The sequence below is a fragment of the Ahaetulla prasina genome, chromosome 3 (assembly GCF_028640845.1).
Source record: "Ahaetulla prasina isolate Xishuangbanna chromosome 3, ASM2864084v1, whole genome shotgun sequence".
NCBI lineage: Eukaryota > Metazoa > Chordata > Lepidosauria > Squamata > Colubridae > Ahaetulla > Ahaetulla prasina.
The window spans coordinates 109,252,065-109,265,413 of record NC_080541.1 but is presented as its reverse complement, the minus strand read 5'-3'; the positions used below and the strand labels follow the sequence as shown (position 1 = coordinate 109,265,413).

General features: G+C 40.6%; 1 protein-coding gene across 5 annotated transcripts in view; it reads right to left on the bottom strand.

Moving 5' to 3' along the window:
- The window catches only part of ANKHD1 (ankyrin repeat and KH domain containing 1), a 159,810-nt gene that overhangs the window by 128,952 nt on the left and 17,509 nt on the right, over positions 1 to 13,349 (bottom strand). For all 5 annotated transcript variants that reach the window (XM_058178201.1, XM_058178204.1, XM_058178202.1 and 2 more), the window contains exon 2: positions 5,631 to 5,784. In XM_058178201.1, the coding sequence (XP_058034184.1) occupies positions 5,631 to 5,784 (154 nt within the window). The remainder of the gene's footprint in view (positions 1 to 5,630; positions 5,785 to 13,349) is intronic.

Sequence of the window (13,349 nt, the reverse complement as noted above, 5' to 3'; positions counted from 1 at the left end):
ACCTGGACATCCTGTGAGAAATTTCCTCTGGGTTGGAAGGGTTTGTGTGTTCTAGGCTGGTAGAAGCCTGAGTCTGTTTGGCAAAAGGACTGCTGACGTAGATAAGGAGGAGAGCGTGCTTCTGTGCGTCTTGAAAGGGAGGAAAGAATCTTCCGCTTGTCCCGGGTCTCAATGAGAATGGGGTCCAAAGACTCCCCAATAATTTTTTGCCAGAAAATGGAGCTGAAGCTAATCTCCATTTGTTCCGGTTGTCCGCATGCCAATTCTGGAGCCACAGTAATCTGCAAGAGGTGATGAAAGAACCCACTGCTTTAGAGGCAAATCTAGTCGCGTTGAGCATAGCATCAGCAGAATACTCTAGAGCTGCAATGATTTTGTTAAGGTCTTGGTGCAACCTTGTATCTGCTGGGGGAGTTCTCGCCTGAAGTTGCTTAAGCCAAATGATGGTAGTCCTGTTAAAGAATGAGGCGGAAGCCGCTGCTTTGACTGACCACGCTGCTGCTTGATGTCCTTTCACTAGCACCTTCTCAGCCCGTTTGTCCTCAGGGCGAAGGGATTCCTCAGGAGGACCTGTGAGATGAATGGATGACAAAAGTGCAACTATAGGACTGTCGACTGTGGTAACCTGAAGGGGATTTGACATCTCTGGTGCCATGTTATATAGACATTTGTCAATGTTGCTGGGGTAAGATCTCGGGACCACCCATTCTCATTGCACCTCTTCTGTGAATAGTTTTGGTGCAGGAACCATATCAGTGGTGATGGCTGGTTCAGAAAACAATGAACCTGAGGGACCTTTCCCTGTTTGATTTCGGTTCTTAGAAGTAGACATGTCTCCTAAGCCAGTAGAAACCTGTGCTTTATATAGGAGGGATTTAAAGAGTTGTGGTTTAAACAGGCCTATGAAAGATGGTTGGTCTTGATCCAATCCTTCTGATAAGGCATCATCTCGTGGGATCTCCTCATCATACAAGGATTCCTGATCCGATTGGTCCGGTGATTGAGCCCCACCATGCTCTGAAACTGAGTAGTCTGACCTGTGTAGGTCTTGTTGATCTTGAACCCCCGAAATAGAAGGCACAGGAATTTGGGGAAAACATTGGGCTAAACATGACCTGATCGCTGCTGCAATAAAAAACCCCAAAGGCGGGAGTAATTGTAAATTAAATAAATCTCCTTGTGCAATCTGGACTGAAGGAGGATCTTGAGCAGTTACTATTCTGGTATTGTCTGCTTAGGCAGAAACCACTGGCTCAATAGCCGGTTCCTGAAAGAGAGATGCACTTTCAATAGGTGGATCTGAGCTAGGATGGTTGGGTGACCAGTTAGGCGGAGGAGTAGCAGAAACAGGTAATTGTTGAGGAGGAGGAACAGCTAATTGTGGTGGGGCTTAAGGAACAAGTCTCTCAGAAGCCTGTTGAGCCTTTAAAACAACCTTCTCCAAGGCTTTGTGGCGCCTAGTCTCTTCCCTAGTAGGTGGATGGGAAGAATGTTTGGATCCTTTGCCTCTTTTGGGGTTTTGTGACCCAGAGGATCCCTCTAAAGGGTCTTGAAGATGGCGACATTTGGAAGTAGCCTTTTTTGGCTGTGACTGTGTGGAGTCCGCCATCTTGAGAAGGTAATAAAAACCCCTAATAGTTTAATAAATGGCTTCTGCAGTAGCAGGACTGAAATTGGAGAAAGAGGAGAAATTGTGGCTTGTCCTCTATAATATTGAGAGTATATCAGCCATAAAAGATGCAGAAGGAGAAGGAATCTGAGCTGGATTGAAATTTGGCCTTCCCAAAATGGCACTGAGAGTTTTCGCGCCAAAAGAAGCCTAACTCATTTAAGACTAACGGCTCCTGGAAAAAGGGCTTGAGAAGTCTCAGCTAGAATAGTCCGGTCCACCCCCCACAGCAACAGCGACTTACGGGCTCCAGAGATCTTCCAGGACGATGCTGAAGCAAGCTGCGTGAAAAACAATGCAGCCAGAGTAATTTCCTGATCGGAGAGATAAGCGCCACTCAGCTGAGAAGAAAACCGCACTGCCAAATCTCTCCGTAGCTGCTGCTAAGCCAAAGCTTCTATAGCGCAGCCAGCTAAGTCAACCTGGGGCGAAGCAATAAACCTCCGGGGAGATCGCAGCTCTCACAATGGAGAAATGTGCTGCTTTGTCGGGACTGCCAGCTGGCAGCCCGTTGCCTTTCCACGGCCTTCAGCGGGGTCAGACTTAAAGTCCTTCAGAAAAAGTCCTGAAGAAATCTTTTGGAAATCCAATAAGTTGAGAAGAAATTAGTAGAGAAGGAGAAAGACACGTTTGTCCATCTTGGGACCGAGTCAAAAAACTGGAGCCTAACAGGAAGAGGCGGGGCTTAAACAGTTCTGCTGTTTGCAGAACTGCAAACAGCAGAGACTTGGTCCTCCAAGCTTAACAGTCAAACCCTTCTCCTGACTGCCGTTTCTCACCGAAGTGGAGAAACTGTTACTTCTCTTTCTATTTTCTATGCACATAAGAACACTTTATTTTTTAAAACCATTAAGAATTAGAATGGATATTAAAGTTTTAAAGCTTAAATCTCCGCTTTTCCAACTCCCTGCTTAGTGGAGTTGGAGTAGGAGTCTTGTCCTACTAGTACAAGTTCTATTCTAGTACAATATTTTGGACAAATGTTTACTTAACACCTGTTGGAAGATTTCTATGGAAGGGGAACATACCAGTTAAAAAGGCAACCTTTTAAAGTTAAGAAACTACCTCTAATCAACTTTCCTGTAGTTTTAACTGCCCTTGGTTTGTAGTATGTTCACCATCTCAACATAGCTCCTCTCAATATGCTACAATGACCATTTTCTTCCTACAAATATTTTAAGGGTCATGTGGGACACAGATTGCAGATTCAAAAAATTTCAAGTATCAGCAGGACATTACAATGGATAAGATACATAGCTTTAACCACAATAATGCACATAGGCACCCCAAAACCTCACTAAAAATTCACTATATTCACTATATTATATCCAAAATGCAATCAGGAACTCAATTCACTTAAATTTACTGAAGAAACAGCCCAGGTACCAGATTATGGGCCGGTTTAGCTCACGCTGGTAAAGCCTGTTATTAAGAACACAGTAGCCTGCAATTACTGCAGGTTCGAGCCCGGCCCAAGGTTGACTCAGCCTTCCATCCTTTATAAGGTAGGTAAAATGAGGACCCAGATTGTTGGGGGGGCAATAAGTTGACTTTGTAAAAATATACAAATAGAATGAGACTATTGCCTTATACACTGTAAGCCGCCCTGAGTCTTCGGAGAAGGGCGGGGTATAAATGTAAACAAAAAAAAAAAAATTTAGAAGTTTTGAAAAGTATCTTAATATGCAGGTATGCACATGGGAAGGTTTATCGATTCTTATACAGCCCCAAGCCTTTTAGAACCTTAAAAATAAGAACTATCAGTTATAAAATGACACTCCATTTTTGCAGGCATATCTCAGGAGTCACATGTTGAGTAGTTGGTCCATTCAACAAGCAGATTATGGCATTCTAAACAAGTGAAACTAGAATTAGGTGTGTATGATATCGATGTTATTGAACTACAATTCTCAGCAGTTCCTATTAGTATGGTTAATTCTGAATAATATTGGGAGGGGAAGTTCAGCAGCCAGAAGAACCACAAGTTCTTCAACTCTTCATTAGTTTCCAGAAACTTTTCAAAGGCAGCTCACGTAAATAATACCTCAAAAGTACACTTATAATTAAATTAAATTAAATTAATTAAATGATATAATTAAAGCATGAGAACCATAAATGAAAATGAATACTCTGTACCATGGGTCCCTAGGCACCAGTCCACTGCATGCCAGAAACTGGGCCGCGCAAACAAGCAAAGCCCCACTTTCAGGATGCAGGCAGCATGCAAAACCATGCCCCCTCCAATCCATGGAAAAACCTATTTCCACAGAACCGGTCCCTGATGCCTGAAAGATTGGGGACCACTGTTCTATACGAATAATTAACATATTAAAAATAGATATACTGTACAGGTACATGTTAATGACAACTGGAATTTCTATTACTAATTAATGCTGTCATAAAGTGTGATGTTATGAGATAGTACCACTTAATGAGAATTCTGATGGTTCCCTGTTGCTATCATTAAGCAAGGAACTCACATAATCACAACTTCTGACTTGATGACTATGTTAATTTTATGTTATATTTCTGTAATAGAATTGTCAGTATTGTCACTAAATGGTGACACCATGCTTTATGATAGCATAAATAAAATAGAATAAAAAGTAAAAGAATTGGAAAGGGAGCTTTGAGGTCTTCTAATCCAACTCCTTTCTCAAGCAGGAGACTCTACACCATTTCAGACAAATGGTTGTCCAATCTGTTCTTAAAAATCTCCAATGATAGAGGAGGAACTTTCCAATTTCTCCTTTGCAATATGAACAAATCCACTGTGTCCATTTTTCATTATATATTTTATGGATGAAGCTAAGCAATTGTTTCCTTATGTTATTTCTGTCTTTTAATCCTTCCTCTGTTTTCCATATTTCAAACTTCACCAATTATTAATGTCCAGTTACCAATACTACCAAAATCTATCACTTTTTTCTTGCTACAAATCTGAATGACAATTTTTGCAGCCAGCACTTATCCAAACACAACAAAACATCAGCAAATGATAGGACAGTAGTGTTTGCTGTGGTTTTATCTGGCAGACAAGCTGTAACTAACAACTTACAACTAACTAACAAAATATTATGATCATCTGTCTCTTAATTTTGCTAAGTAAAACAGAGTGACAAAACCTACATTTTTAAAGAAATATTAGCAGATAAGTCCTTGATTTATGATTTATTTATGACCATAATGGACCTGCCTATTAAGATGTAAACTGTGGTGGTTATTAAATGAACTATTTTGCTGAACAACTCCTAAACCTTTCCTTTCTCCTTCTCGCTATGTTGAGATATGTGTTTGACTCCCTCTTCCCTCTTTTCAAAGCACTGGAAGGAGAAGAGGAAGGCTTCTTTTGGGAACACACAAATATGTCTTAAACACTGCAAGGAGGCGGAGTTCACCTTCTACCTTCTCACCATATTTGAGTCATGTCTCTGCATTCCCCAACTTTCCTGTTCTCTTTCCGCTGCTTTATAGACTTATGGATTTAAGAAAGGTATTTTCTAATTAAATCTTAGAAAGATTATCAGAAGTTTTTAGAATGCAATAGTAGTAGTAGTTATAAGGAGAAGTAATGAGCTTCCTTTCACTAGATATTTTCAACCAGATGCAGAACAGCCACCTGTCAATGTTTCCTTGCACTGAGAAAAGAATGTTACCAAATTACTTAAATGTCTCTTTTATGGTCCTAGAATTTTCCACTATTTGAAATATGCTATCTGCATCTTAATTGAGATAACCATGTCTTCTTTTTAGGAAAATCTATTTACGACGTTAGTTTTTTCCTACTTCTTGCATTCCTTAAACACACTTCTTTTAAAAATTGCTTAATTCCAGAAATTCAATTTCTCTTCCTAGTTTTTATTTCAAGTTGTTAAACTGCTAAGTATTATGATATTTATTTCCTCAGGTTAAAACAATTAGTTCATCCTAAAAAAACTACTGCCAATTTTAAAAAACTTACCTGCTGCTTCCAATAAAGCTTCTAATCTTGCTTGTGTTTCTGGATCCACTGTACGTAGGTCTGCTCCTTCAGCAGCGCTTGATAAAAATATCTCAGATGTTGTTTTAAGCACTGGGTTATCCAGATCTTCTTGGTCCAAAATAAATGATTCAACCTATTTGAAGAAAAAGAATATAAAAATTGATTTTAACACATAATAAAACTGAGAGATGTTACTAAAATATCCTATCTCCGTGATGACGAACCTATGGCACGTGTGCCACCATATCAGTGGGCACGCGAGCTCAGCTCTGGTGCGCATCAGACACCTGATTTTTCAGGCCTTCTGGGCCCACCAGAAGTAGGTAAACAGGCCATTTCCTGCCTCCGGAGGGCCTCGTGGGGGGAGGCCCAATTTTTGCTATCCCCAGCCTCCAGAGCCTCTCTAGGAGTCTGGGGAGGGGGAAAATGACCTTCCTCCTGCCACCCACCCTGGAGACCCTCGAGGCCAGAAATAGCCTGTTTACCAACTTCCAGTGGGACCAGAAGGCCAGTTTTTTGCTCCAGAGCCTCTCTAGTAGTCTGGGGAGGGGGAAATGGCCTTCCCCACCCTCCACCCAAGGCCAGAAATAGCCTGTTTGCCGACCGGAAGTTGGCAAACAGGCTGTTTCTGGCCTCCAGAGGGCCTCCGGCAGGTGGGGAAGGCCGTTTTCACCCTCCCCAGATTACTAGAGAGGCTCTGGAGCCAGGTGACAAGAAAAACGGGCCTACCAGGCCATCACATATCAGGAGCGGGGGGTGGGGTGTCGCATGCACATGCCTGGGGGTGGGGTGCATAGAATTATGGGTGTGCACAATGCACAATGCCCCCCTCAGCCCCCCCCCTCCTGCACGCAATGGCAAAAAGTTTAGCCATCACTGTCCTATCTCATCTCTCATAAGAATTTTACTTTTCCAGATAAATATTACAGAAGCATGAAATTTCAGATAGAATACAGGTAATCCTCAACTTATGATCACAATCGAGCCCAAACTTTATGTTGCTAAGTGAGATAGTTGTTAACTAAATCACTAGTTATTAAGTTAGTAACATGGTTAAGTCAATCTGGCTTCCCCATTGACTTTGCTTGTCAGCAGTTTGCAAAAGATAATCACATAACCCTTTGCAAAGTCATATCTGACCCATCATGACCCCATGGACAACGTTCCTCTAGGTTTTCCTGCCCTCTACCATCCTCTGGAGTCCATTTAAGCTCACAGCTATTGCTTCAGTGACTCCATCCAGCCATCTCATTCTCTGTCGTCCTGTTCTTCTTTTGCCCTCAATCTTTCCCAGCATTAAGCACCTCTCCAGTGAGTCCTTCCTTCTCATTAAGTGGCCAAAGTATTTGAGTTTCATCTTCAGGACCTGGCCTTCTAAAGAGCAGTCAGGGTTGATCTCCTCTATGACTGACCAGTTTGACTGCCTTGCAGTCCAAGGGACTAGCAGGAGTCTTCTCCAGCACCATAGTTCAAAATCCTCAATTATTTGGCGCTAAGCCTTTCTTATGGTACAACTTTCACATCTATACATTGCAACTGGGAAAACCATAGCCAAGGAAAACCTTGACTATATGCACGTTTGTTAGCAGGGTGATGTCTCTGCTTTTCTGTATGCTGTCTAGATTTGCCATAGCTTTCCTCCCCAGGAGCAAGTGTCTTTTAATTTCTTGGCTGTAGTCCCCATCTGCGGTAATCTTGGAGCCCAGGAAAATAAAATCTGTCGCTACCTACATTTCTTCCCCATACATAACCCTAGTAATTTATGACAGTAACTGTCATGTGAATTATTTGCCAAATGTCTGAATTTTGATCACGTGATCATAGAGATGCTGCAACAGTCATAAGTCACTTTTTCAGTTTGTTGTAACTTTGAACAATCACTAAATGAATTGTACTATCTGTAGTACTGCTTTAAGTACTCATGGCATTTTAAAAAAATACAGAAAAAACATAGACTTTCTGTTCTTCCTGAATTAACCAACTCTGATTCGCTATAAAACAATGGCAACTTTTTTAGGCAGTGTGTGCGTAGAATATTAAAAAGTTAAAATGTTAACAAAAGTCAACATATTGTTGTTGCTGAAGGTCAATTAATCCAGAAAATTTAATAGCACTGCTTTTGTAAGACAAGGCCAATATTATTATGTATTTTGTTGATATTCTTCTAATAGATATGAAATGTTTGAATAGCTTGTCCAAAACACATTTTGGTGGATCTGATGTATTATTTATCTGATTACACAGTATTTGCTCCTGATCCTCCAAATTATGATTAACATAGGTAGTATTATTCTTTGACCTGCTAGGAGGAAAATAAGTATAGTATATCACAGAAATGAATACACCCCCTCACATTTTGTAAATATTTAAGTATCTTTTCATGTGACAACACTGAAGAAATGACACCTGGCTACAATGTAAAGTAGTGAGTATACAGCTTGTATAATAGTGTAAATGTGCTGTCCCCTCAAAATAATGCAACACACAGCAATTAATGTCTATGGCAACAATAGTGAGTACACCCCTAAGTGATAATGTAGAAATGGGGCCCAAGTAGCTGTTTTCCCTCCCTGGTGTCATGCAACACATTAATATTAAAAGGTCTCAGTTGTGAAGGGGGAGCAGGTGTATTAAATTTGGTGTTATCGCTCTCACGCTCTCATACTGGTCACTGACATGGCACTTCATGGCAATAAACTCTCTGAGGATCTGAAAAAATGAATTCTTGCTCTACATAAAGATGGCCTAGTCTATAAGAAGATTGCCAAGACACTGAAACTGAGCTGCAGCATGGTGGTCAAGACCATACAGCGGTTTAACAGGATAGGTTCCACTCAGAACAGGCTTCGCGTGGTCGACCAAAGAAGTTGAGTGCCCGTGCTCAGCGTCATATCCAGAGATTGGCTTTGGGAAATAGGCATACGAGTGCTGCCAGCATTGCTGCAGTGGTTGAAGGGGTGGGGGTGGGGGTCAGCCTGTCAGTGCTCAGACCATATGCCACACGCTGCATCAAATTGGTCTGCAGGGCTGCCATCCCAGAAGGAAGCCTCTTCTAAAGATGATGCACAAGAAAGCCCGCAAACGGTTTGCTGCAGACAAGCAGACTAAGGACATGGATTTCTGGAACCATATCCTGTGGTCCAATGAGACCAAGATAAACTTATTTGGTTCAGATGATGTCAAGCATGAATGGCGGCAACCAGGTAAGGAGTATAAAGATAAGGGTGTCTTGCCTACAGTCAAGCATGGTGGTTGGAATGTCATGGTCTGGGGCTGCATGAATCCTGGCAGCACTGGGGAGCTACAGTTCATTGAGGGAACCATGAATGCCAACATGTACTGTGACATACTGAAGCAGAGCACGATCCCCTCCCTTCAGAGACTGAGCCACAGGGCAGTATTCCAACATGGTAACGACCCCAAACACACCTCCAAAACGACCACAGCCTTGCTAAAGAAGCCGAGGTTAAAGGTGATGGACTGGCCAAGCGTATCTCCAGACCTAAACCCTATTGAGCATCTCTGGGGCACCCTGAAACAAAGGTGGAGGTGCGCAAGGTCTCTAACATCCACCAGCTCCATGACGACGTTATGGACGAGTGGAAGAGGACTCCAGTGGCAACCTGTGAAGCTCTGGTGAACTCTATGCCCAAGAGGGTTAAGGCAGTGCTGGAAAGTAATGGTGGCCACACAAAATATTGATACTTTGGGCCCCATTTGGAAATTATTACTTAGGGGTGCTCACTTTTGTTGCCACTAGTTTAGACATTAGTGACTGTGTGTTGCATTATTTTGAGGGGACAGCACATTTACACTGTTATACAAGCTGTATACTCACTACTTTACATTGTAGCCAAGTGTCATTTCTTCAGTGTTGTCACATAAAAAGATGTAATTAAATATTTACAAAATGTGAGGGGGTGTACTCACTTCTGTGATATACTGTATCTAAACTATGCTTGGTCTTCTGAAGTGAAAAATTAGTATATGGAGAACTGGTCTTTCATTAGAAAAATGGAAAATTTCAGATAAAATATGCAATTCTACTGCTAAACAATTCCTAAATTCATTAGTATGTCTAAAGGTTTTCTATTTTTCAGTTGTTTAAGTCATCTGGATGACTTAGATTTTTACTAATAAATATAAATCCTGAATTTTCATATTACTTATCAATATACCAATTCTTTACAGATAGTCTTTAACTTACAACCACCTGTATTTACAACTACAGGGGTACTTCAGCTCCCCCTACCTGTCTATCTGCCATCCATCTGCCCTTCAGCATCTTCTTGCTCTCGCAGCTGGCCAAGGATGCCCAATCTGACTGTTGGGCCAGCCTGAGCTGGGCTTTGGCTGAGGAACAAAAAAGCAGTTCTTCTGCATAGACCTTCTCGGCAGGGCTAAGCTTTGGGTTCCAAAAACAAAAAAAACTTGATCAGCCCCATCCTTGCTCTTTGCAAGAGGACTGCTTTGAGGTTTATTTTTGGAACCTGAAGGTCTTTGCAAAGGAGCGGCTTTTTTCTCAGCCAAAGTCAAGGCCAGTCCAGGCCCAACACCCAGTCCAGCATGGTCAGTAGCAGAAGAAAGAAGATTCCAAAGGTCAGCCAAGGATGACTGGGGGCTTTGAGTGCAGGGTTGCAAGGGCAATTGCGGCTGGCACTGGGCTATGTGACCCTGCAAGGCAATGGGGAGAGATGGGTAGGTGAGTTGGAAAAATCCCTTACCATACTGAGGCTCAGGGCTGGAAGGGGCCAAGCCCCAGATGGCTTAGACAAGGTGGCTCTCAGTTAATGACAAAAAAACTGGGATTGTGATCACTGATGCATCCATATGGCATTTCACTTTATGATTGCATCACCTCATGACAGAAATTCTAATCTCAAATGTGATAGTAAGCTGAGGATTATTTGTACTATTTAAAAGTCCTCGACTTGTAACAGCTCATTTAGTGACCATTCAAACTTACAACGGCACTGAAAAATGTGACTTATGACCATTCTTCACAATTACGACCTTTGTACCATCCCTACGATTGCATAATCAACATTCAGACACTTGGCAAGTGGTTCATATTTATGACAGTTGCTATGTTCCAAGATCATGTGATATCCTTTTGCAACCTTCTGAGAAGTAAAGTCAATAGGGAAGCTAGATTCATTTAACCACCTGGTTACTAACTTATCAATTACAGTGATTCACTTTAACTGTGGCAACAAAAAAGGTTATAAAATGGGGCAAAACTCACTTAACTAATGTTTCAATTAACAAGTTTTGGGCTCAATTATGTCATAGATTGAGGACTATCTGTATAAAAATACAAATGCATAAGTAATACTCTGATTCCCTTCACTGCTCTCAAATTATATATTTTAAACATGTTTCCAAGGAACAATAATGGTACAATTTCAGCTACTCAGAAAAAATAGAAAAATAAAGATTTCTTGAAATGTTAAAACCTTATGACATTTCTCCATGCCAAAAAAATCAATTCATTCATTTATCAAATTGGTTTAATCCAATCTAATAATTCAACTGAGCAATCTCAAAGTACAATGAACCAAATATGAATAAAAAGTAGTAAATTTTTAAATTCCTTTTCCACTAGACATCTGAAACATCAAAGATATCCACTGGTAGCATATGCCATTTTGATAGGGGACCTGTGAAGAACATAAATGCAGTAGAAACATTTTCAACAAGCTCATCCTTAAAATATTTTGCTTCCAAATCTTGTAAGGCTTTACAGGTAATGACCAGTACTTTGAATTGAAACTGACTCCAGTAGTCACAAAATAGCAATTATTCTGTAATGGAGGGGTTCATCCATTGGGATCTTGCCTGTCCATTTGTAACTGCTTATCATCATCAAAGGAATTACTATGCAGAGCAAGCTATAACAATCTACCTACATATAGATCTCCAGCATCTCCCAATTCTAGAAGGGCTATAACTCCCACACTAGCTGAAGTTAGGCAAAGGACCCCTATAAAAGAAGGCAGTTGTATTGGACAATCAGACTTGTAAGATTTTGTTATAATAATCAATTTCAATAATGTACTTTCAAAGGTGGAGTTGAACTTGCAATCTGGCCCATTTAGTGGGGCTGACATCAATATAGTTCAATGAATTAGGGCAGCATTTGTCTGAGCCTCTTCCGTATGTTATCTAGCTATTCTGGGCTTAGAGACTGCTCTAGCTCTTTATTCCTAGGCAGCAACTCCTGCATATTTCCATCAAGGTCATCTTCTTTATTTTGCACACCTGAGGATGCCTAACAGTAATTTCCTGTCCCAGTGATTTAATGCCTGGGAGACAGGAAACACAGGTTCAATTGCTTTTCCTCCATTACTATCTGATAGTTGGCCAGTAAAATAAAAGTGAAACTGACAGAAGGACATAATGGCTGATGGCATCAAGCAGAATTGAATATTCTAATCAAACCATACTCTCTCCATCCATTTAGATTATCAATTTCCTCTAATGATTATTTGTAGTTGATGTTATGTTCAACTGTAGATTTTTTCCTGGAGTATGGAAATACAGACTTTCTAGACCCTAAGAAGGCGAGGAAGAAAACTTGAGGATTAAGATGCTATAAGAATTAAACCAGTCATTAAACCGTTATGAAAAACAGCCAGGTGCAAATTAAAGACTCAGAAGGCTGTTTTTTAAAAGACCAAATTTTTCTTCCCAAATGTGGAGATCTACTAACTTTAAATGAGAAATTGTTCATTTAGTGCCTGGAATTTCTGAACCACGTCTCTTTCTTTTCCGTAAATCTTATTAAAAACAATTCTGCGATAATCATGTTTGGAAGGAATCACTTTCAGTTCAGGGTAGTTGCAAGAGTCTGTCAGTTAATTCTCCACCACCTTAAAAACTTACCTCAAAAACAAGGGATTCAAGGTTAGCAGACATTGTCCAGTCTGGTTAGATCAAGGAATTATTTCATTAAAATATCTTACAACACTAATATCAAATCACTGTACCTCAGAGAGGCATTAAAAAGTCTCATATCCAGCTACCGATACCAACCCTAGCCATAGGTCCAGTGCATAGATGGCAGGGTTTTTGTAGTATAAGGATCTAACTTATGCAAATTCTACAAGCTCAGAAGAATCCTGAGATTTCAAGATGCCACTCTATAAACTTCTAGTTATGCCCAACTGATATCTAATCCTGAGCAGACTTGTATGTGGTCGTATCTGTGAAGTGGCTATAAATGAGTATATCTATAAAGAGTCTGGTTATCTGTAAAGGGCTACAGGGAAGAAATCTGTAGAAACAATAGAAGTATACATATTTTGCTACTCTTATCATTACTGTTTAAGCCCAAACTTTGCTATACATACCACCACGATCACTTCTTTTTTTCCACTGAAGCTTCTCACTTACTCTAAGTGAATTTGTTATTATTTGAACGAACCATGCATCATTTATAACACAGCATTTAGAATAATTTTATCTGGTTATTTACATCATTCAGAATAATTACTGTGTTTTCCCAAAAATAAGCCCTCCAAAATATTTAAATGCATGTACAACTGGTCTGATTAGGGCAGGGGTCTGCAACCTTAAATATTCAAAGAGCCATTTGAACCAGTTTCACACAGAAAAAGGGCGTTGGTTTACCTGAACGCATCTTCTGTCGATTGCTGGGACAGCAGTCAGATTGGGGGGAGTGACTCCTGTCTGATG